At 39.7% G+C, this 22,747-nt stretch overlaps 1 protein-coding gene across 1 annotated transcript; it reads left to right on the forward strand.

Annotated features, from left to right (window-relative positions):
- The first annotated feature begins 5,299 nt into the window (after window positions 1-5,299).
- On the forward strand, window positions 5,300-21,644 carry LOC137035525 (gastrula zinc finger protein XlCGF57.1-like). The gene is made up of 5 exons (XM_067408904.1): window positions 5,300-5,354; window positions 8,639-8,767; window positions 10,406-10,462; window positions 16,035-16,520; window positions 20,037-21,644. The coding sequence occupies exons 2-5, from the start codon at window positions 8,683-8,685 to the stop codon at window positions 20,651-20,653; spliced, it is 1,245 nt and encodes a 414-aa protein (XP_067265005.1). The 5' UTR covers window positions 5,300-5,354; window positions 8,639-8,682; the 3' UTR covers window positions 20,654-21,644.
- Window positions 21,645-22,747: the final 1,103 nt, after the last annotated feature.

Genomic DNA, 22,747 nt, shown 5'->3' on the forward strand with positions numbered 1-22,747 from the left:
ATGTGAAGGTATTTTGGCCAGCTGGGAACTCGTGAAGAGCTTATAAAATGTGTAAAGTAGTCAAAACAGAGGTGGGAATCCATCCGTCACACACACACACACACACACACACACGATCAGCTGTGTGGAAACGCGTCTCTGATGCCTGTCATGGGCAAACTCGCGACTATGACAAGACATGTTGCTGTTAAGTTGTTTTGACACAAGGTGTCACTAAGGGGTTAGAAAAGAAAAGAGGAACCAGTGTAGTAGTGCAGTCCATGAAACAAAGATAAACAAGGCATAACTGTAACACTACTCTGAGTAGGCGCGTCCTCGCGCCGTAACAAAAAAATAAACTAAAGAGGGAGGGTGGAGGCTTTGGAGGAGGGCGAGGATCTGGAGAAGGGCTGATGTGAAGGAGCAAGCAGAGGGCTGGCAGAGACAGGCAGGCCAAGAGGTAGAGACTCCATGGAGGGATGGATGGAGGGAGCATCCATGGGGGGCGGTGAGCCGATGTCAGGGGATCCCCAGGCAATGACGGAGAAATTATGGGACTGAGTGGCGCCGCTGGAACTGGAGACCTTGGCAGAGCAAGGTGACGAACACCCTAGGCGACATTAGAGTTCCCGAAAACGGAAGCGGAGCCAGTGCGACCATGGACCTAGGCGAGTCCGGGGGGAAGGAGGATCCCACTGCAGCCGTAGGGGTGGAGAGCCGAAGTGCAGCGGAAGGCTCGGAAGTCCGTGGCGCAAGGGTGACGACTGACCAAGGGCGAGCCGACGGGACAGGGGAGTCTGGTGTAGTTTCATGGTGGAGGGTCTCTGATGGAGTCGAGGGTGGTAGGAAGCAAGGCGAAGCCAACCGGTCAACAGTCCGAGGTGTTACGATGGAATCAAGCGGTGCATTCCAAACGGGATATATTGCCCTCCAAAGGGCACTTTGGAGTGAAAATAATCATGGCCGCCATATTGAAGGGTCCAAACCAAACCAAAGTGCTCAAAACTGGCTACTTCAAAGGGCCCTTCGGAATGAAGGATTTTGAAGGGAACAACTGATGGACACTTCGGGCCCCCATGATCCTTTGCACAGGGAAGTTGTTTGATGTCACAGAATGGGTACAGGAGGTTAGGAGTTCAGATTTTAACTATACAGGTATGTATAATATTTTTCTGTACTTCTGTAATATTTATACGACTTAGATTTGGTACATTATTATGGTCAAAATGACATTGTACTTAAAAAAAATTATTTACAGCTCATTTATCAGTCCATTCAAATGTTTCAAATACATAGATACAATATAGCCTACATGCGGTAAACCTAAAATAAATAAATAAATAAATAAATAATAACGTTAAACAAAAGGCGCAGCTTGCACAATTTATCCTCCTTGATTGTCTCGTTAAGATGACGCTGAAGTGCGTTCCAAAAGAACAGTTTTTTTTACCCCTACACCCTTCATCCCTTCGAAGATCTCTGAACCCTCTGAAGGGATTAGGGCATAGGGATGAGCCCTTCCAAATGGAACGCAGGGAGAGGCCGGAGGCTGAGCCACAGGATCCACTAGATCTGCCGATGCTGTAGAGTGCAGACACGGAGACTTCACCTTACAGTCAAAAAACACTGGGGAAGACGAGGGACTGCAGGAAGACCGCTGAGGCAGGGCTGGCAAATGGCAGTGCTCAATGGTAGAGGTGAGAGAGGAGGGTGGGGCAGGGTGGGAAGCAGTACCTCTGTGTTCCAGTCTATTAGCCAATCTTCTCCAGTGTCGATCACCACCAACGTCCCCACCGGGACGGCTGTTGCCGGCTCACACCCCTGGTCAGACTCACATGGGAACTTCTGCTCCGGGGATTTAGTGGGCGCTGTGGTTGCAGGCTCCATCCTAGTGGCGGGCGGAAGCTCTTCGTCTGCGGGTGGCTCAGGCGTAATCGTCTCCATGGTGATGGGTGCTGGTGGGCTGTGCTCTGGGTCGGCTTGCGAGACGTCTGTGGGGTGTGGCTGGATGAGGCTGCTGGAATCCTCCGCTTCGCCCACTGTGAACTCGGATCTGCTCATCCACAATGCGAAGTTGATGTAGCTTACTAGGGTCCAGCTGGGATCACCGCGGGGCATGACAAAGAGGAGATCTTCGTCCAGACCACACCAAAATCCCTCCATTAAACAGACGTCATCGCAGGTGGCAAGATGGCAGATGTTGAGGAACTCCTCCACATAAAGCTCCACATCTCTGCCGCTCTGAAACACAAAAACAGTTCCTCCTTCCAAAAATAATTTGTTGCCCTTCATCGGGGCAACTTTAATAGAGGCAAAGTCCTTTGCTCTTTTCATTTTAGGTCCGGTATTCTGTTACAACTCGCTCCCAGGAAGACGAAGAGGAATGTAGAAATCCAACAAGGTTTATTAACAAGGCTTAAAAGTAATCTAACAACATAACAGTGTGCTACAAAACAGGTTTACTCAAGCTTTAACACAAACAATACCGGACAACCAAAGAGAGAAAAGGCAGGAACTTAAATGAGGGAACTAATAATGAACACCTGTGATGATTAAATGAATTACCATGACAACTAAAAGGTGGCGGGAAAACAGAACAAAGGAAGACATGTGACATGAAAACAAACTAAAAGTCCATGAAACAAAGATAAACAAGGCACAACTGTAACACCAGTGAATCAGTACTACATTACGTTGCAGCTTTAAGAGACTTATGTGTTGGCTGGTTTCGTACAGCCTGTTCTTTATCTTCACCGAACTGGAAAACTCTCCTGCCTCTGTTCCTCATAAGATCTGCAGTTTAGATAAAGTTTTCTAAATGTTGTATTGGATAACTTTAATAATTGATTCATGATTAGTTTAATTTAATTTTAAATTTAGTCACTTTTGATTTTAAATGTTTGTTTTTGTGAATTGTGGGGTCATTCCATAGGCGTAATGGTTTTTATACTGTACAAACTGTATTTTCTCTCCCCCTATACTACCCCTACCCCTAAACCCCTAAATCACAAGAAACTGCAATTGACATCCTGTTAACACTTTTTTTTTTCTCTTTGTCATACCTTAAAAGTTCAGTCTAAAAATGTGCATATCTTGTGTTTTATGTGACATGTTGCAGATGAAATTCCTATTGTCTTCAAAACACAGCACAGAAATGTATAAACATCCAGAGAGACTTCCACTCTTTAGGTGATACAAACTTTTTGATTTCTTATTTTAACCTCAGTACTATCAACCAAGAGTGTAATTGTGTTCATCCGAAAATATTTTGGGATGCATTAGTTAAAATAAAGTAAAATAAAGTGCAAAAACTTGAACAGAATTTTTCTTTAAACTTTTATAAACAGTTATTTTACAGGTATTCCTTGTATTATTACAATAAAAAAACCTTCACTGGAAAACATAATCTTAAAGGCTAATCCAGCAGCGTCATGCACACTTGGCTGGTACAACAACACCAAGAAAGCAGGAGAGGGAACTCATCAAGCCGTCTTCCCTCCAAGCTTTTTTATCCACTGAATGATCCTCGGCTCCGCCCACATGAACACCTGCACCTGTGTTCACACCAATAGGTTGTTTGCAATCACGTGGTTCTGGTGACACGCAAAATTCCGGTGGAGGGCAAGCAGTGAAAATTGGAATGGAAGAGATGGGGAAAAGTTCTTTCTTTGCTGGTTTAGAAAGGTATAAACAGAAAATCACAACATATGTTGGACGCGATCCATATGTTATGAAGAGAAGCAACTTTTCCGCTGAATTAAAAGACTTTCCTGCCATTGAGGAGGCAGATATAGAGGATGTGAAGCTGCCGTCACACCATGTTCAGTTCTAGTCTGGGTTTGTTTATATCGCGCTGCCTTTCTACTAGTGAAGTTAGAGCAGTATTTTTATTTTTAGTCGTGATTGTGAAAAATGTCGCCATTGTAGGTCATTTATGCTGAATCTGGAATTGTGTAGTTCATGGAAAAAAATGGACGGTAATACAATTTTCGCTTTGGTTGAAAAGGTGAGGAAAGACGACTAGCAAATGTATTCATGTCACTAAATAAACCCACTGCCTTTCACTCAAAATAATCACATACTTTGCTGAGTTTTGTATTTGGTTTTTGTGTAATAATTAACATGTTTTAGAGTATGATCACTCGGCTTGTGAATGATTATAACTTGCACACAGCCACTTCAAAACTGTTCACGAGCTTCTATGGGTTTGATTTTGGTTGTCATTTGTTAAATTAAACACAAAAATACAGCGTGTCTGTGTCCTGAACGTGACCCTCCGATTCTCCTCCGTGGTCATAAGGGAAAGCGAATATTTACAAAAATAACATTAAAACTAGTTACACACGCTTCCAACAAATAAATGGACTTCTGTCAGCTTGTTGAACACATTTATTTTATTTGCACATTTTCTACCATACGATGGCTGAAGCAGCAGCACGTGACACTGTTCTCATGGTAACCAGATCAACATTGTGAACAGAATACTACAAAACTGAAGTGAAAATACCAAATTATAATTAAATAGGATAAAATATCTTCTCCTCCCTGCAAACGATAGCATGAAGAATGTGAATATTTAACCAAGTCATAAAGGTAAGCAGGTATCCATATTCATTTAAGTATCAGCAGACGCAAAACGCTATAGGCTAAAAGGCGACAACTTTTAAAGATAAAAAATTGAAATAAGTTATAAAAACAGTATAAGTCACGTAAACGATATAAACACCTTCTGGGTTCTCGATTTTATCGATTTGAGCAACCATAAACGACGCAAAACATGTGAATTTTGAGTTTTTGATAGGATTCCTATATAGAAACATCACTCCCTGCCCTCCAGACTCATTTGCGCTGCTGCTGTGATGTCATTTGCAAACAACCTATTAGCACAGAGCAACAGGAGGAGCGCTTCACACACAACAATGTTACATGATATAAGTAAAACTCAATGACGTTCAGACACGTAACAGCTTGTAAACTGTTTTACATGTCCCTACAAACTTATTTTAAGAACTGAGGCTGATTTTCTAAATGGTATGATGTTCAAAAGGATATCAGGAGTGACCTGTAGCTACCACAGTTTGGGAAACACAACTAGTACGCTCAGTTAATGGACTGATTTGACCTTCCAAAGTAAATAATCATAAACTTTAAACAATCATTAAAGTCAGTCAGCAGTCTGTCTCGTTGTATATTAACATCATTGCGTGTATTTAAACATGTATTTCACTTATATTTCACGTCTCTACTTATATGTGTCTTTGTATGTAGCTTTGTATGTAACTTTTGTGACCAGGGCTTTTATTTTGGTGTGGTGTTGTGACGTCATAAAGCTGCGCCACGCTATGATGGTTCTGTTGTGAATCGGCTGAAGAAAGGTTTGTGGATTTAAACATACTATTTTTCTAGTAGATATAGTGCGTTCATGTAATTTTATTGGTTTCACAGTGTGAATTGATTATTAAATGTAAGTAAAGTAAGTAAAAATTCTGTGAATAAAGCGCGTTCACACAGAAAATGTGCCTCTCATTTCGCGTCAGTTTATCATTAACACGAATTCAGTCTCTGGTAAATTGTTGTGAAGAAACGGAGCCTTTCAAAACTACGAGTCAAATGAACCAAAATGCTTGTCAAATGATTCACTCAGTGTTTCGAATCTGTTGAAAAGAGTAGCTTTATTCTGTGATACACAGGCTGCAGTTTCAGGACACTAGTTTTTTGTTTGTACTAGATGTTTTATACCATTTACTGTTCAATTATATATTTGTATTTATTTTTAGTAATGATATATTGATTTAATTGTGATTGATATTTTCTCTTAACGCTGAACATGACCTTTGGTTACCCTCTTGAAATCTTTATCCTAATTTGTTTGTTTATGAGCTCCTGAATTCTGGTTTTAAATTCAGATTTAATGGAAAGTAAGGCCTTGTTTATCAAAGCAGTATTTTCTGTCTTCAGTTTGCAGTAAAGGATAATTATGAGATAATTGATAAATTAATTTCATAATAACGATATATATCTCAATATACACTTTCCTTTTTAGTGTTTGTGATGCACACAGCATGTGTTAAATAAAAAGGATCAGATGTGTGTTTTCATTACACATGATAGAAGATTGTTAAAATAACAAATGCAACGCATACAGCTTCGCTAAAAGTTTAAACAGCTCTTGAAATATTACAGGATATTAAAATATAATTAATTTTAAATGATGCAAATAATCAAACATTGAACCCTTATTTTAATGCTATAAAGATATTCATTTAGACATTTATCAGTAGAATATTAAACTAGTTTTCTTTTAAAATCAAATTATAGGCATGCGGCGGGGTAGACAAAAATCACCTCAAAAGTTGTGTAAGGACATCATAAAAAAATCATTCAAATCATCAAAAATCAAAACCATAATTCAAAATTAAAACACATATGATTTTGTTTTTTAGACACATTAGTTCTTAAAAATAAAATAAAATGCAAAATAGGCAACCTGTTACACCTGCCGCTTGAGTCCACCCTGCAAACAGAAAATACAAACACAGACACAACACCAGAACCTACAACACCACCTAACAGCTTCTGTTTAGGAAACGGGTGTTAAACCATAACAACCATAAGAACATTATGTAATTTAACCTTATTTATTAACATTAACATTATTTACACCTGAATTTTCTAAATATCTAAAATCACCTTAACAGTTGCATATGGAAATCAAGCTTAATGTAATCTGAATAATTAGTAAATGTTGAAATCAACATTAACAAAGATTAATAAATACTGCAGAAGTGCAAATAACTTTTAGTTCATTTTAACTAATGTTTATTAATGAAACCTTAACCAAAATAATATTGATATTGAAATATATTGCTATAATGGAAAGGTATAATTAGCCATAATTAGCTTATGGTTTTGAGAGAGTGATGGGGATGTTGAGCTCCTCTTGCGCTTTCAAGAGTTCACATCTTCAGGGCCAACTCTACGAGAAAGCTCCATTAATGGCCCGGCATACACCAAATGCTCGGTCTATACTGACCTTCTCCTTCTGAAGTCAGTTGTTTATGGCGATGTTTAGATTATGCCCAAAACAGTTGAGCCATGGCCAGTTTAGCTGCTGTACAACATTAGCTCCATTGTCTGTGCTGATTAAATTTCTTTCATCGACACGGCATTCTTTAACACTCTCCAAGAGACTTTCTGAGATCTCATCTCTTTAACCAGAAATGTGTCTCAGCAAGAGTGCACTGTGTCCATTTTAAGCTGGATTTATCGTACTTCTTTCCTCAAGTGAATGCAGCAGCAATCAAGAGTTTTTTTTGATGAATTTGATGTTGGACGCGAGTGATTTCACAGTTGGGCGAGTGTGAAGTAGAGGATATTATCGGATTTCACAATATTTTTGAAGGCGATTATCGCCCAAAAAAGTTTACATATCACCCAGCCCTACTGCACTGCCCTTATAACTCCTTATAATATCAAACACGGCCCACTCTTCACATTCTCAATTATGCATTTCATCACTCTGAAGTATCAAACAACATTTTTTTCTACTGGCCCGGTTCTACTTGCCCCACAACAAAAAATGTATAAAGTAACAAAAGAGAAAATAGGCCAATTTATTGTTAAATAAGGTTATGACACCAAAATTATGAGTACTAGCACAAATGAATACAACAGAACAAACATATCAATGAAATGAACAATGCTCTTCAAGTTTTTCATGTAGGTTTAAACAGGAGATTTTCAGGTACAGAAATTGTAATATGTGTAACTACATAACTATATTGATTATATAACTATAAATTAAACTTTATTAATCAGTCGAGAGCAGTTACAGATGCATAAATAATGTTTTGAAATGTTGAAAATATAAACCGTTAAATACTGTTATTTGAAATTATTTTTAAAATGAAAAGACACCTGAAATTAAACCCGCCAGTAGGTGGTAGCAATTCCCTGCTAATGAGCGAGTCATTGAAATTCAACCGATTCATTCAAATGGCTGATTCATTCAGGAAGTGTTGCTCAGAGACGAAAAACAATTCTGTGGACTTTGGAACTATTTTTAATATATTAATATAGTTAAACAACAGTACTACACAGCACCGGTTTTGTCCAAATATCAACAATTACAAATATATAAGTATAAATGATATACAGGGGCACTTTTGCCCCTTATCTTGAATTCTTGGTCATTCTAAAGGCATTTTAATAGACTAAAACACGCAGTGAAAGCATGCATCAAAATATGCGTGTGCATGCGTGCGCTGAATGTGTGTGTTTTTGTTTGGTTTTGTAAATAGAGGGACATACTCAATTTCAGATCGTTAAATCAACAATTACGATATCATAGACGATATATATCGCACACCCTACAGCACTGGCCCGAGCCGTTCCGTCTACTGTCCCGAGCGTCGTTCACACTGGCCTGGGCCATCGGGCAGTCCTTTTTGTCGAGCCTTGATCAATAGTGCTTTATATTTACATTCTAATGATAGATTTTTTTATACTGTGGTAATGATATATATATATATATATATATATATATATCGACTACTGAACTAGCGAGCTGATTGAGACACACTGATTGAGATTTACTTTGGATTTATTTTCTTTGTTATTTATTCTCATCTTATACATGTCAAATTGTTCAAACACACAGGAAAACTCCTGGTTCATCTGAGATCTCGTGACACTATTATAAAGATGGCGTTTATTAAACAGGAGAGTGAAGACATAAAGATTGAAGAAGTGTTCAGTGTGAAACATGAAGAAACTGAAGAACAAACAGGTTAGTTTCATTTGATCCTTTTTAAAACGTGGCCTCTACAGAAATAAGTGATATTTTTGAAGAATGTCAGTTTAAATCAGTTTTATTTGACATGGAGCGAGTCATCTCATGTGGACAGACATGTCAAGATCACACGACCAGATACTGCGCATTCCTAATCACGCCAATATTTAGTATCTAACAATTGTATTTATTTTGCATAAATCAAACCGTGAAAGGTAAGTAATTGTAAGTAGTTGTTTATAAGAGTCATAAAGTTATAATGAAGGACTCACTGCAGTGGACACTATTTGTATTGTACAAACTCCTCATAACTCACTCTGATCAATTACAACTTTTAAAAGGAAATAAGATTGAAAAACATTGCGGTGGCAGTGGGAGAGTTACTTATAAATGTTTCTTTAAAAAAATAAATGCATTAAATGCTGTTTTTATTTCTTTCGCATTTCCTCATGTAAGTTAACAATATTCAGAACCTCATAAAATTCAGAGAAGAATGGTCATCATGGAGATAATGAAAATATCTGAAAAGTTAGGAAAATTAAAACCTGAATACGTGATTAGAACACTGTTAGATTATGATTATGTTGCAGCAATGTAATTAATAAATAAGCATCTAAAAAGGAATATCTGCCCGAGGTGAAGTGACTTTTTGCCAATAAACTGAAGCCCGTTCTATGACACATCCTATGATATTAATCAGATAACTTAGATACATAATATAGATGTAACATTATAACTAGTGCTGGGTGCTATACCGGTTTTAATTTCGAGACCGATATAAATTTTTCAAAAACCGCCATACCGGTGTGAAGCTGAAACAGCTGCTGTATCTATCCAGTAGTCATGAAGCGCTATGTAGAGCGTATAGAAGTCTGCTCTCTATTAACTGCATACCCTTCTTACACTTGTGTAATAAAGTTGTTTCCATAACAATAAATGACTCACAGAATTAACTCTAATACTGCAAATACCAAGCAGAGCCAAACGATTTCTTTGATGCAGAAAACACGGATGAAATCACAGAATCCAGTCACAAATACACTAACCTAAAGGATTATTAGGAACACTATACTAATACTGTGTTTGACCCCCTTTCGCCTTCAGAACTGCCTTAATTCTACGTGGCATTGATTCAACAAGGTGCTGAAAGCATTCTTTAGAAATGTTGGCCCATATTGATAGGATAGCATCTTGCAGTTGATGGAGATTTGTGGGATGCACATCCAGGGCACGAAGCTCCCGTTCCACCACATCCCAAATATGCTCTATTGGGTTGAGATCTGGTGACTCTGGGGGCCATTTTAGTACAGTGAACTCATTGTCATGTTTAAGAAACCAATTTGAAATGATTCGAGCTTTGTGACGTGGTGCACTATGCTGCTGGAAGTAGCCATCAGAGGATGGGTACATGGTGGTCATAAAGGGATGGACATGGTCAGAAACAATGCTCAGGTAGGCCGTGGCATTTAAAAGATGCCCAATTGGCACTAAGGGGCCTAAAGTGTGCCAAGAAAACATCCCCCACACCATTACACCACCACCAGCAGCCTGCACAGTGGTAACGAGGCATGATGGATCCATGTTCTCATTCTGTTTATGCCAAATTCTGACTCTACCATCTGAATGTCTCAACAGAAATCGAGACTCATCAGACCAGGCAACATTTTTCCAGTCTTCAACTGTCCAATTTTGGTAAGCTCGTGCAAATTGTAGCCTCTTTTTCCTATTTGTAGTGGAGATGAGTGGTACCCGGTGGGGTCTTCTGCTGTTGTAGCCCATCCGCCTCAAGGTTGTGCCTGTTGTGGCTTCACAAATGTTTTTTTGCTGCATACCTCGGTTGTAACGAGTGGTTATTTCAGTCAAAGTTGCTCTTCTATCAGCTTGAATCAGTCGGCCTATTCTCCTCTGACCTCTAGCATCAACAAGGCATTTTCGCCCACAGGACTGCCGCATACTGGATGTTTTTCCCTTTTTACACCATTCTTGGTAAACCCTAGAAATGGTTGTGCGTGAAAATCCCAGTAACTGAGCAGATTGTGAAATACTCAGACCGGCCCGTCTGGCACCAACAACCATGCCACGCTCAAAATTGCTTAAATCACCTTTCTTTCCCATTCTGACATTCAGTTTGGAGTTCAGGAGATTGTCTTGACCAAGACCACACCCCTAAATGCATTTAAGCAAATGCCATGTGATTGGTTGATTAGATAATTGCATTAATGAGAAATTGAACAGGTGTTCCTAATAATCCTTTTAGGTGAGTGTAGAACTTACTGTATAAAGCGGAACATCAAAGAACTTTAGCAATTTTTGGATGAATAAATCAAAAGTCGGGCTGTACAATGGATCATATCGATACGGACTAGTGTCTGTGAATATTAAAGCTAAAAATGATTGCTATTGAAATCTGAAGTCTGTATGATAGAGCACCCTCTACTACTACACATACTTTGCTGTCTCACTCACTATACAAGAACTTAATCTACAGAGCTGCTCTTAGTAATTTTATGAATATTTCACTGTTTAATTTGATAAAACTTCCAAATATTCAGGCAAGCATGTTTGGGGTGGTGAATCTGAAGAGCATGCAGTGGATGTTGATGGCTCTGTGGTCTCTCTGACAAGTTCAGAAATCAGTTGTTCTCTGAACAATTTCTGAGACAGAGGGGGGTTGTTCTTGGGTTTTGAGAGTTCACAGTGCAGAATAAAGCTGTTCACCACAGTAATATCAATAAAATGGAAGAAGAAAGTTTTGTACCATTTCTTTGTTTTATGAAGTACATTATAGTAACTAATAAGAGCATCTGAAAGGTCAACACCACCCATGTATTTGTTATATTCAAGCATTGCTGCTGGGATAGCGATGCAATCTCTTCTCCAGATACCCTCATCACTCTAGATGCGTCGGATTACTGTGTCATTACTGTAAGCTGTGTGAATTGTTGAGCACATCGTCACTTCTCTAGTGTCCATCCATTTTACAAACAGGACCTTTCCATGTCGGATCCAACGAATGTCTCCTCTTTTGGCCTTCTTGCTGAGGTCGTTGGTCTTGGTTTTTGGAAAGCCCTGTCTGTTAGGGCGTATGGTGCCACATGCCAGAGTCTGTTTGAGCAGCAAATCCAGAAAAAGGGTTGGGCTGGTATAAAAATTGTCCATAAAGATGTGATAGCCCTGTCCAAACAGACTAAAATCCAAAAGCTGCATTACTGATTCATAACTGAGGCTTTTACCTGTGTTCATGAATGATTTTCCCTCATAAACAAAAAAGCTCCAGGTGTAACCAGACAATGAATCCGCAAGGATGAACAATTTGTATCCCCATTTTGTTGCTTTGTCCTTCATATACTGTTTGAGTCCAGTTCTTGCTTTTGATGCAACCATTCGCTCATCCACTGCCAGCTGCTTTTGTGGGTGAAAGTATGCCTTGCATTCTGAAACAATGCTGGTATAGAGGGGTTTTATTTTGCAAAGTCTGTCATAGTCAGGGATTCCCCTTTTTCTTGCATTCTCTTCATCTTTTACCACAAAGATGAAGATTCCACGAAATAGCACAAAACCGCCTTCTGGACATCGCAAACTGAGGAAAGGGAAAACTATAAATGTCCTTCCTTGCCCAGTAATCCACAACAGACTTTGCATTTACCAATCCCATATAGATAACAATACCTACGTAGGTCAAAAAGTCTTTCACATCAAGTGGTTTCCAGGTGAATTTCTTTCCAGCCTCAGCCCTCTTCTCAGCAAAAGCGTTTGTGCTTCTTATGATCGCGTCAATAACAAATGTGGTAAAAATAGCTGAAAAGCTCAAGTGGTGAATATGTTGCACTCGTGATCAACTGAAGTCCTGGTGGTCTTTTTGGAGCAAACGCGAATAAAACTCGAGCCCTTATCTGCATCTGTAACATCATGCCAGCTTTCTTCTTCTCCAGAAGACTATGGTGGAGCACTCCTTCCCTGTAGTGAAGATCTAGCTCTTGCTCTGCCTCTACTTCTGCTTCTACTTCTTGTATGTGAAGAAGTGGGAGTGGGTGAGGGAGTGGGTGATGGGCTGGTTCCAGCTGTGCAATCACAATAATAAATATAATACAATGAATAACTTTACAAAACGTTTATGTAAGTCTGGAAACATTATTAGGTAAGTTTAGGAACATTTACTTATCCAGATCAGGATCCTCTCCTTCAATAAAGGCTGCTTCGCGCACCAAGTCATAGCTCGCATTGCTTTCAGATTCGGAGTTACTAAATTGATAAATTTTTTCCAAAACAGCCTCCACGCCGACAAAAACCTTCATCTGTGGCTCTTTTGGCTTTTTAGATGCCATTTCTTGAGGAAATAAACAAATCCATGCGCGCAGTTGCTTGGCGTGAGGTTTTGCGCGTCATCTAGCTTTGTTGTCATCTCCTCTCTTCTCGTTTACAGTGCAATATCACAGCCCCTGATTGGCTTATTAGATCTCTTGCCGTAAAGCTGAGAGTCTAAGCTACAGAGTCTGCTCCAGACCCCGCTCCAGCCCATAGCTCCTCCCAAGAATTTTTTTGGGGGTGCCATATCCCCCTGGTCATAGGGGCCGAGGCCACTGAGATCACACCTCCATGACGCCCTGAACCTCCTGATCTGCCATGGCTCCCCAATATCCTGAACCGCCATGGTCTCCTGGGCTGCCCGAGCAGCCTGAACTGTCATGGCCACCTGAGCTGCATGAGCCATCATAGACCCCGAGTTCCTGGCTCTGTCCTGGCAGGAGAGTGGCGGTGGCAATGCGGGTGGCTGTGGCCCCTGTGTTCCCGGCTCCAACCTGGAGGTCACGTGGATGCCTGCATCGTCGCCATTGTTCTCCTGCTGTGACTCTAGGACACCTGCCCTCTTATGAAGTTAAATTTCTGCCACAATTCCACATGCGCAAGACTGTATTTTGAGCACGCAAAAGGGCATTTCGCACGCACGTGAACTGAGTTTTGTGGAGAAATGTTCGTCTCGCAAATAAAGTGTTTTGTGCGAATGAAAATCAATTTTTCATTTAAAAAAAGTTTATTTGGATGTGCGCAGATGTTCTCTTTCGCGTGTGCAATGTTTCACTTGCTTGCTCTCCTCATACCCACACTGAGCACTCTCAATCGCCGATGGCTCGCGCGCTCAACACAACAGAGCATTACCATAGAGTGCCTCAGGGATGACGCATTTTTGTAGGCAACACCCAGAAGCGAGTTAGCATTTTAGGGCTTCCGGTTCCAACGCCATAAAGTCTATGGGTTTTTTGAATGGGTTTTTGTTAAATCGCCTGAAATAAGGTCTGTGGTTAACAAAGCCTCTAAATACTTTCACGTTTTGATCTATGACATAAAACACACCAGTTATAACCCACTTGTGATTTTTTTTTTTTACTTTTACTGTGTCTTAAAATCGGCGGTTGCTAACAAATTGCTAAAAGGGACTACTTCTTTTGGTGGGGACTTTAGACGTCATAATTAAAAACGGGACATTTGGACAGCATTTCGCATGAAAAAGTGGATAAGTATTAATAACAGCGCAGATCATAATCAGCTAGCATGTTTTTAAATAAAGTTGTTTTCTAAATAAAGTTTGAGGAAGCTTGGTGGTGATGACGTTGATCCGCGACCATGGTGTGCTGTAGTCCGTTTATAGCCTACTGTTAGCCTTTTATATCTGACGACTTTATTTAGGTCTCAAAATCTATAAATGTTGTGTTAACTTAAAGATTATCTTGATAGACAAAACGTGTAAGTGTCCCTTTGTTAAACACAGAGCTTATTTTCTACGATTTTCCAAAAGTCTATGGGAAAAATGCATACGCTTTCAATCGAGGGAACCCGTGCGCCACTAACTTCCGGGTTGGCCTACAAAAACGCGTCATCCCTGGGGCACTCTGTGTGCCACAATTCCAGCCAATCAGAGATGAGGCTGCTAAATTCTGATTTGCTGGCTTGACAATCACAAGACTCCCTGCTTTACCGACCGAGGAAGAGGAAAAATACATGGTGGAAGACATTTGTTCAATGGCTTGAACACTATCATAGTCCCTTTAGGACTATGTAAAGTCTTTGACACTACTTATTTTAAAGTTCAAATGACTACCACTTGAGGTAGATTATTTTTTATCAAAAATCCTATCGTATTATTACATAATGGCATGTCCCAGTGTTTCATACACCTCAGTTGACTATGCAACGGAGCGTTCTTCTGAACTTCCGCAATAATATAAGCCAGCTTGAAAACTTCCGGTGTGAAGTCATTTGCTGGTGTGTTGAGCATCAGTAGTTTAATACTTACTTTATAATCAGAATAAAATAACTGAAATAGTCAGGCATAGCATTAATTTAGTTATTGAAATGTAAGAAATGATAAAAAAAAGACATACCTCATTGTTCCTACAGCACGAGGATGCACCTATTAGGAGGGGGGAGTAATGTCACGGTTCACCATCTGTCTCACTGTGCCTGAACTCCATTTCCCAGCATCCCTCCTGATCCACACCTGCACCCAGTCAGCTTATCTCCTCGTTACATGGATTCCCTGCACCTGCACATCATTACCTGTACTCACTATATATACTCTCTACTTCTGCACTCCCTTGTCTGGACTCGTCAACCGTACCATGTTTTCTCACCTGACCCCCTTAACTGTGATCTACTTATCTGTTGTTCCTGCACTCAGTCCTTGTTCTCCACCCCACTTTCATCTCAGAAAACATATGCACGTTTATGGCCAGTTTTGTTCTTTACTACAGCTGAAACATTAATCAGCTTTTTTTGTGTTTGGCAGCCCATATCCTGACTAGGGCTAGAGTAGTTGATCAAATAATTCCTGTTTTGGAACCTCTGCACTGGCTCCTGTCCGCCTCAGTACCCGCCATTTCATGAGAGTGGCATATTGATTCTGAATGTGTATATCAAATGTAAAACAGTTTAAATCGTTCTGTTTACTTTATCACTTCGCTCACTCCAGTAAAAGGTGTAACGTGCCTGTACAGTGCACACAAATTTACACCTAGTTTATTTTTTAATAAATCCTGATATGTGTGTAAAAAATTGTGTACACACATTTCTATGCTAATTTTGTGTACGCAACGTTTACACATCAGGCCCTAGGTTTAAATCTTAATGTCTCCCTCATTTACTTCTGATCCAATCAACCAAAATTCAACTTAATACCAGATGTAAATGGGGCCTTTGTTGGTTTAGATGTGTTGCTTTGTGCCATTTAAACTAGGTTTAATGTGTATTTGTTTTTGTTTTGCATTAGACCTGATGCAGCAGATAGAGGGCCGCCAAGAACTGGATGAATTTGTCCACATGAAAATTCACACCGGAGAGAAGCCTTACACCTGCCTACAGTGTGGAAAGATTTTCAGTAAAAAAAAAAAACTTAAAATCCACATGAGAGTTCACACTGGAGAGAAGCCTTACACCTGCCAACAGTGTGGAAAGAGTTTCAGTCAAAAAAGAAACCTTAAAATCCACATGAGAGTTCACACCGGAGAGAAGCCTTTCACCTGCCATCAGTGTGGAAACAGGTTCACTCAAAAATCAGGCCTTAATGCCCACATGAGAATTCACACTGGAGAGACTCCATTCACCTGCCAACAGTGTGGGAACAGTTACAGTCATAAATCAAGCCTTAATGTCCACATGAAAATTCACACCAGAGAGAACCCAAGGTTTTCTAAAACCATGTGTATACCAGAACCGGCACAAAATTCTCTATATAAAACCCAGTCAGCGGAAGATTGTGAGTACATGCATCTCTACCCCATCTCCTCCATTAAAAATAAACATGGAGTTTACAACACCTAATTTTACAATGCCTAACTTCACGAGCATAACATTTCCATATGGTTATTCTAATCCACATTATGCATGTTTGATACAAGACATTAGAAAAATTTGAGATACTGACTATGAATGCCGTTATGAATGCTTGAGCACGTTTGACCCCCAAAGCACGGTTTGTTTGACTAGTGTGATCGCTCCGTACCGTGGCCAGGCGCAGTTTGTTTAGCTGTCCCTGCACAGGTCAGTTGGAGCGCGGTACACATGCAGTGTGAGTGCTAACTGTGACGGAGCATGGAAGAGTTACTACTTTTGTGTGCACTACTGTCATCATTAAGACGACAAACATCTTTATTACTACTTGGACAGTACACGTTTAAATGAATGCAATTAATTTGCATGTATTTGTATTTATAGCGGGTCTGGTTCTCACCTTATTGATGAACCGTAATTGTAGTTTGCGAGTAAAGCTGCAAATTCCTCCATTAACATTAGTTGCCTTCGTAATAATTCTCTGATACATGCTAATGAAAAACATTGCACGGCATAGTAGGCAGTATATTAGCGAAACTTGCATTGTATATGACACAAGCGTGCTCCGGCCTGGAACGTTAAGTGAACGCAATGTGAGTGCAGGACAGCAGGGGAGTGGGAGGGTGGACAATCGCGCTTGAGTTTGGTTCAAGGCAACCGTGCCTAGTGTGAGTACACCCTTAGAATAAATATCAAAATTGTGTCAATTCCAATTCCCTTTTATTGTCATTGCACATAATACAATAAATTTAGTTAGCGAACCTTATGGTGGATCCACGCTTAACACAACAACAATAATTAAGACAATACATATAACAACAATACAGGAACTTGACAGTTCCGTGTAAAGGCAGTGCACATTATAATCACAAAGTGACCTTAACTGAAGTTATAATTAGAGGAATTGAAGCATTAACTATTCAAGGCGTAATCCAAAATTTAGTGTACAGCAGAATCATTCAGTTCTCTAATGGCTCTTGGGTAAAAACTGTTCTTAAATCTATTAGTCTGTGATGCAATGGGCTTAAAGCGGCTTCCAGAGAGCAGCTTGACAAACAGGTGATGTCCAAGGTGGGATGAGTCTTTGACCATATTGGTCAGACAACGACAGCTGAATAAATGTTCTAGTCTCTGATGATTTTCTGGGCTGTACTGATGACCATTCGGAGGGCTCTCATGTCTGCTGCTGAGCAGCTTGCAAACCACACAGGAATGCAATAGGTCAGTACACTCTTTGGTGCTGCGATATAAGGACACCAGCAGGTTTCGCTACAGTTGATTTTGCTTAAGGATTCTCAGAAAATGAATTCTCTTCTGTGACTTTTTGACTATTTCAGTGGTTATAAGCCCCTGAGAGATCTGCAGCGATATACACTGATCAGTCATAATATTATGAGCACTGACAGGTGAAGTCAATAACACTGATTAACTTTTCATCAAGGCACCTGAGTTAGTGGGTGGGATATATCAAGCAGCAAGTGAACATTTTGTCCTCAAAGTTGATGTGTTAGAAGTGGGAAAATTGGGCAAACATAAGGATTTGAGCGAGATTGACAAGAGCCAAATTGTGATGGCTAGATGAGATGGGTGTTCCCAGTCTGCAGTGGTCAGTATCTATCAAAAGTAGATCACTGACAAGCTACGCAATATTGCGTGGCTTGTCAGTGAACTACGGCTCTGTCTATTAAATGCCGCTCCATTTGAAAGCAGGTGATGGCGATTTAGCGGTAATCAGGGAACCGGCTTTACTGACGAAATGCGTGTGACAGTTGCATGAGATATATCGCCCAGCCCTAATGTGGATGTTACTTTGACACATACTACCTACCTAAGCATTGTTGCAGACCATGTACTCTTTCATGGAAAAGATATTCCCTGGTGGCTGTGGCCTCTTTCAGCAGGATAATGTGCCCTACCACAAAGCAAAAATGGTTCAGAAATGGTGTGAGGAGCACAACAACCAGTTTGAGGAGTTGACTTGTCTTTCAGATTCCCCAGATCTCAATTCAAATGAGCATCTGTGGGATGTGCTGAACAAACAAGTCCGATCCATGGAGGCTCCACCTCGCAACTTACAGGACTTAAAGGATCTGCTACTAACACCTTCAGGGGTCTAATGGAGTCCATGCCTCGATGGGTCAGAGTTGTTTTGGCGGCAAAAGTGGAGCCAACACAATATTAGGAAGATGGTCATAATGTGCCTAGGAACTCAAAAACAGGGACAGTTTCTACACTGTTTCATTTATGTATAAAGGCGTTTTGACTACACTGCTCTTTCTGAAATTTATTATGAGTGCTTTTGTTTTTAAGCAGTTCAGTCTGAGATTATTGCCTGAACACCACACTGCCAATCTTTGGACTTGTCCCTATAAGCATTCTCATCCTCTCTTGAAACGAGTCCAACCACAGTTGTATCGTCGGAAAACTTGTTGTTTGTAGGGTGAGTGGGGACAAAGTCATAAGTATAGAGAGTATAAATAAGAGGACTCGGAACACAACCTTGTGGGACGCCTGTGCTGAGGGTGGAGGGCAGGTGGAGACCAAGTCTAATAGTCTGAGGGCGTTTTGTCAAAAAGTCCTTGATCCAATGAGAGATGGATTGGGAAAAGCTCACATCTGCAAGCTTTGTGACCAATCTGCCCAGAATCACTGTATTAAAGGCAGAGCTAAAGTCTATAAAGAACATCCTTTCACAATTACCTAGATGTTTCAGCTGGCTCAGCGTAGTGTGACGAGCAGTAACGACAGCATCCTCAGTAGATCTATTATTCTTTAAGCGAACTGGAATGGATCAAAAGTAGGTAGGAGACTGTCTTTAATATGTTGTAGGACCAGCTTCTCAAAGTTGTGTTAGTGTAATTGGTCGATAACCATTTAAGCTACTGAAGACTAGTCTTTTTTGGCAGTGGGATAATTGTGGATTGTGTGGCGAAAGACTGATTTGTGAAAGATTTTTGTGAAAACCATGGACAGCTGATCACTGTTCCTGTCACACCATCAGGGCTGACCACCTTCTTTGGGTCAATCACCCCAAGAACTGGTCTCACATAATGCATAATGAGAAATATTCTTACTTTTACAAATACTCTTCACTAAATTATAGTATTCAACATTTGAAGTGGATCAACAAAATTCATCAAAGTTGTCCTAAGGAGGTTTTAGGACAACTTTGATGAAAGGTTTTGATCCAATTCAAATGTTGACTACTGTATTTTCTCAGAACATGAGATCTGCTATTTAAAGTGGAATTATGCATCAAGAAAACCGTACTGTAGTTAAAACATTAGGAGACTCAGAGACTTGAATTTGTCTCCCTCATTAACTTATGAACTGATCAACCAAAACGCATCTTAATACGAGGTGTAAACAGGGCTTTTGTTGGTTTACATGTGTTGTTTTGTGCCACTAAACTAAGGTTAACTTGTTTGTTTTTTTTCTTTAGACCTGATGCAGCTGAAAGAGGAGAGTCAAGAACTGGAGGAAATGGAAGAGAAAAATCAGCATATGGAAGATCATGATTTCAGAACTGGAGAAAAAAAAAGTTGCTTTATGACAAAAAAAGTCTCTTCACAAAAAAAAGCTCTGAATACAGAAACTAGAAGTGATTTAACCTGCCAACAATGTGGAAAAAGTTTCTCTAGAAAATCAAGTCTTAATGGCCACATAAGAATTCACACTGGAGAAAAGCCTTTCACCTGCCAACGGTGTGGAAAGAGTTTCACACATAAATCAAACTTTTATCTCCACATGAGAATTCACACTGGAGAAAACTCATTCCCCTGCCAACAGTGTGGAAAGAATTTCAGTCAAAAACGAAACCTTAGTGTCCACATGAAAGTTCACACTGGAGAGAAGCCTTTCACCTGCCAACAGTGTGGAAAGAGTTTTACTCAAAAATCAAACCTTAATGTCCACATGAGAGTTCACACTGGAGAAACCCCATTCACCTGCCAACAGTGTGGGAACTGTTACACTCATAAATCAAGCCTTAATGTCCACATGAAAATTCACTCTAGAGAGCCAAATGTGTGGAAGGGGTTTCACTCAAAAATCATATGAACATATTAAAGTTCACACTTGAGAGAAACCATTCACGTAATCAGTGTGGAAGGAGTTTCAGATGTAAAGTAACTCTTAAAACCAACATTAATTTAAACAAGAGTAAAGGAAGAAAATGGCAGTAGAATATCAATATGTAAGAAGTCACAATTGTCTGTCTTCCCTGATAATGTGGTATCTTCCATTGTGAATCATTGATTCTCCAAAGTGGGTGGAAGTTCACCTCCTGCAGGTAACGCAGCCCATCCTTGAGTAAGGGGTGACTGTACAAGTTTATATTTCCAGTGCAGACCTGATTTCTGAACAGTTAAAAGAACAGTTTTTATTTTTACATCAGCAGAACTTCTCCTGGGAAGAACATGATTAAGTCAGAGGGTCTCAGTTTGAGAGTGTTGCCATCAGATTCCATCTAATTTGTTTTAGGAAGTTTGTGCATTGCTGCAGGATATGTTGGAGGTTGGTATCATTCAAAAGTGCTGTAGTATATGGGCCTCAACAATAGGTTTGGTAAAGAAGAAAGACAGGGCTCTTTGTTTTTGTTTAGATTACAGCAGACCGAACAAGGTAGCACATAAAGATGCATTTCCTCTACCCCAGGGATGGACAGCTTCATCTCCTGCAGAGTTAAGCTCCTATCCTTTAGCTTTCTAATAATCCTGAGGAAATTGATTAGCTTGTTTAGGTGTTTTTGATTAGGGTCAGGGCTTGACATTAACTTTTTTGCTCACCAGCCAATGTGGCTAGTGGTTTTCCAAAGTTACTAGCCACTCAGCATTTTCACTGGCCACAATTTTGCTGTGGGGAAATTACATTTTATATGATTAAAGTTGACTCTGGCATGCTTAAATTACTTGATTTTGAGTCATTTTACTTGATTTACAAGATTTAAAACCCTTTCAAACTTACAAATGCAGATTGACCACCCAAATCAAGACTATACATTGCATATATCAGGTATGTATAGTTATTTTTGTTAGGCTATATAAAAAGAACAAAGAATTTTCAAATAGTAATTTTAATATATATATATATATATATATATATATATATATATATATATATATATATATATATATATATATAAAATATATATAAAATATATATATATATATATATAAATTTCAGATACATATGTTTATTTAGCATACATGTATACATTTATTTAACATTTTTTGATGTTTGATTAGGTATTTATTTGGGGGCTGCTGAATGCATGGACGTCATATACTGACACATCCATTTTTTACCCACTTAACTGTAAGCCATAGCCGACTGTATTCACGCATGATACTCCACAAGATGCATTTTGACATCTGTGTGTGCGTGTATTCAGGCACGAGGAGACCTGATCGCGCCTGACAGAGAGAGAGCGCACGCGAGCGCTTCTGTTGTGTCATTCAGCGCGATTCCGCCTATCCCGCCTTCACTAACTGCAAGTTAATCGATAAAGAATTGTGACTGAATTGTAATTTTGTGATACGATGAGCTTGGCTATTTTTCATTTGGCTGTAGGCTGAAATTATATTCAACCCGCCAAAGTGGCTAGTGGGAGTGGCTGTCTTACCCGTCACAGCTGAAATCTACCCGCATTTGGCGGGTTGGCGGGTGTTAATGTCAAGCCCTGATTAGGGTTAAAGCTGATCTCTGCAGGACAATGGCCGTCCAGGACCGAAGATCTCTGCTTTGCCTCATATAGAAGAGTCACTGACCATGTTGTCCAAAGCTTTTTTCCTTTTTTTTTTTTTTTTTTTTTTCAACTTTGGATCTTGCAAGTTATTGACAGGCCAATCATCGGGATGTTACCAGGACCTAAGACAACTTTTATTACACCTGAGTTATATGAATTTGATCAGATGCCCTTTGGGCTTCGTAATGCACCAGGGACCTTTCAACATTTAGCCCTCTGGGGTCGGCAGAGGTGCCAGTGCATTCACTTGCATTTTTTCCTAACAAATAATGCATAATTTGAAACTGTATTTTTATTTGTATACAAAATAACAAAACTTTGTGTTTTTTTTTTTTAAATAAAGAAAACAAATGGTGCTCTTTCTGATGTCCATCCGTGAACTTTCTGAAAAGCATCACATAAATGAA

This window comes from Chanodichthys erythropterus, chromosome 14 (genome assembly GCF_024489055.1).
Source record: "Chanodichthys erythropterus isolate Z2021 chromosome 14, ASM2448905v1, whole genome shotgun sequence".
NCBI lineage: Eukaryota > Metazoa > Chordata > Actinopteri > Cypriniformes > Xenocyprididae > Chanodichthys > Chanodichthys erythropterus.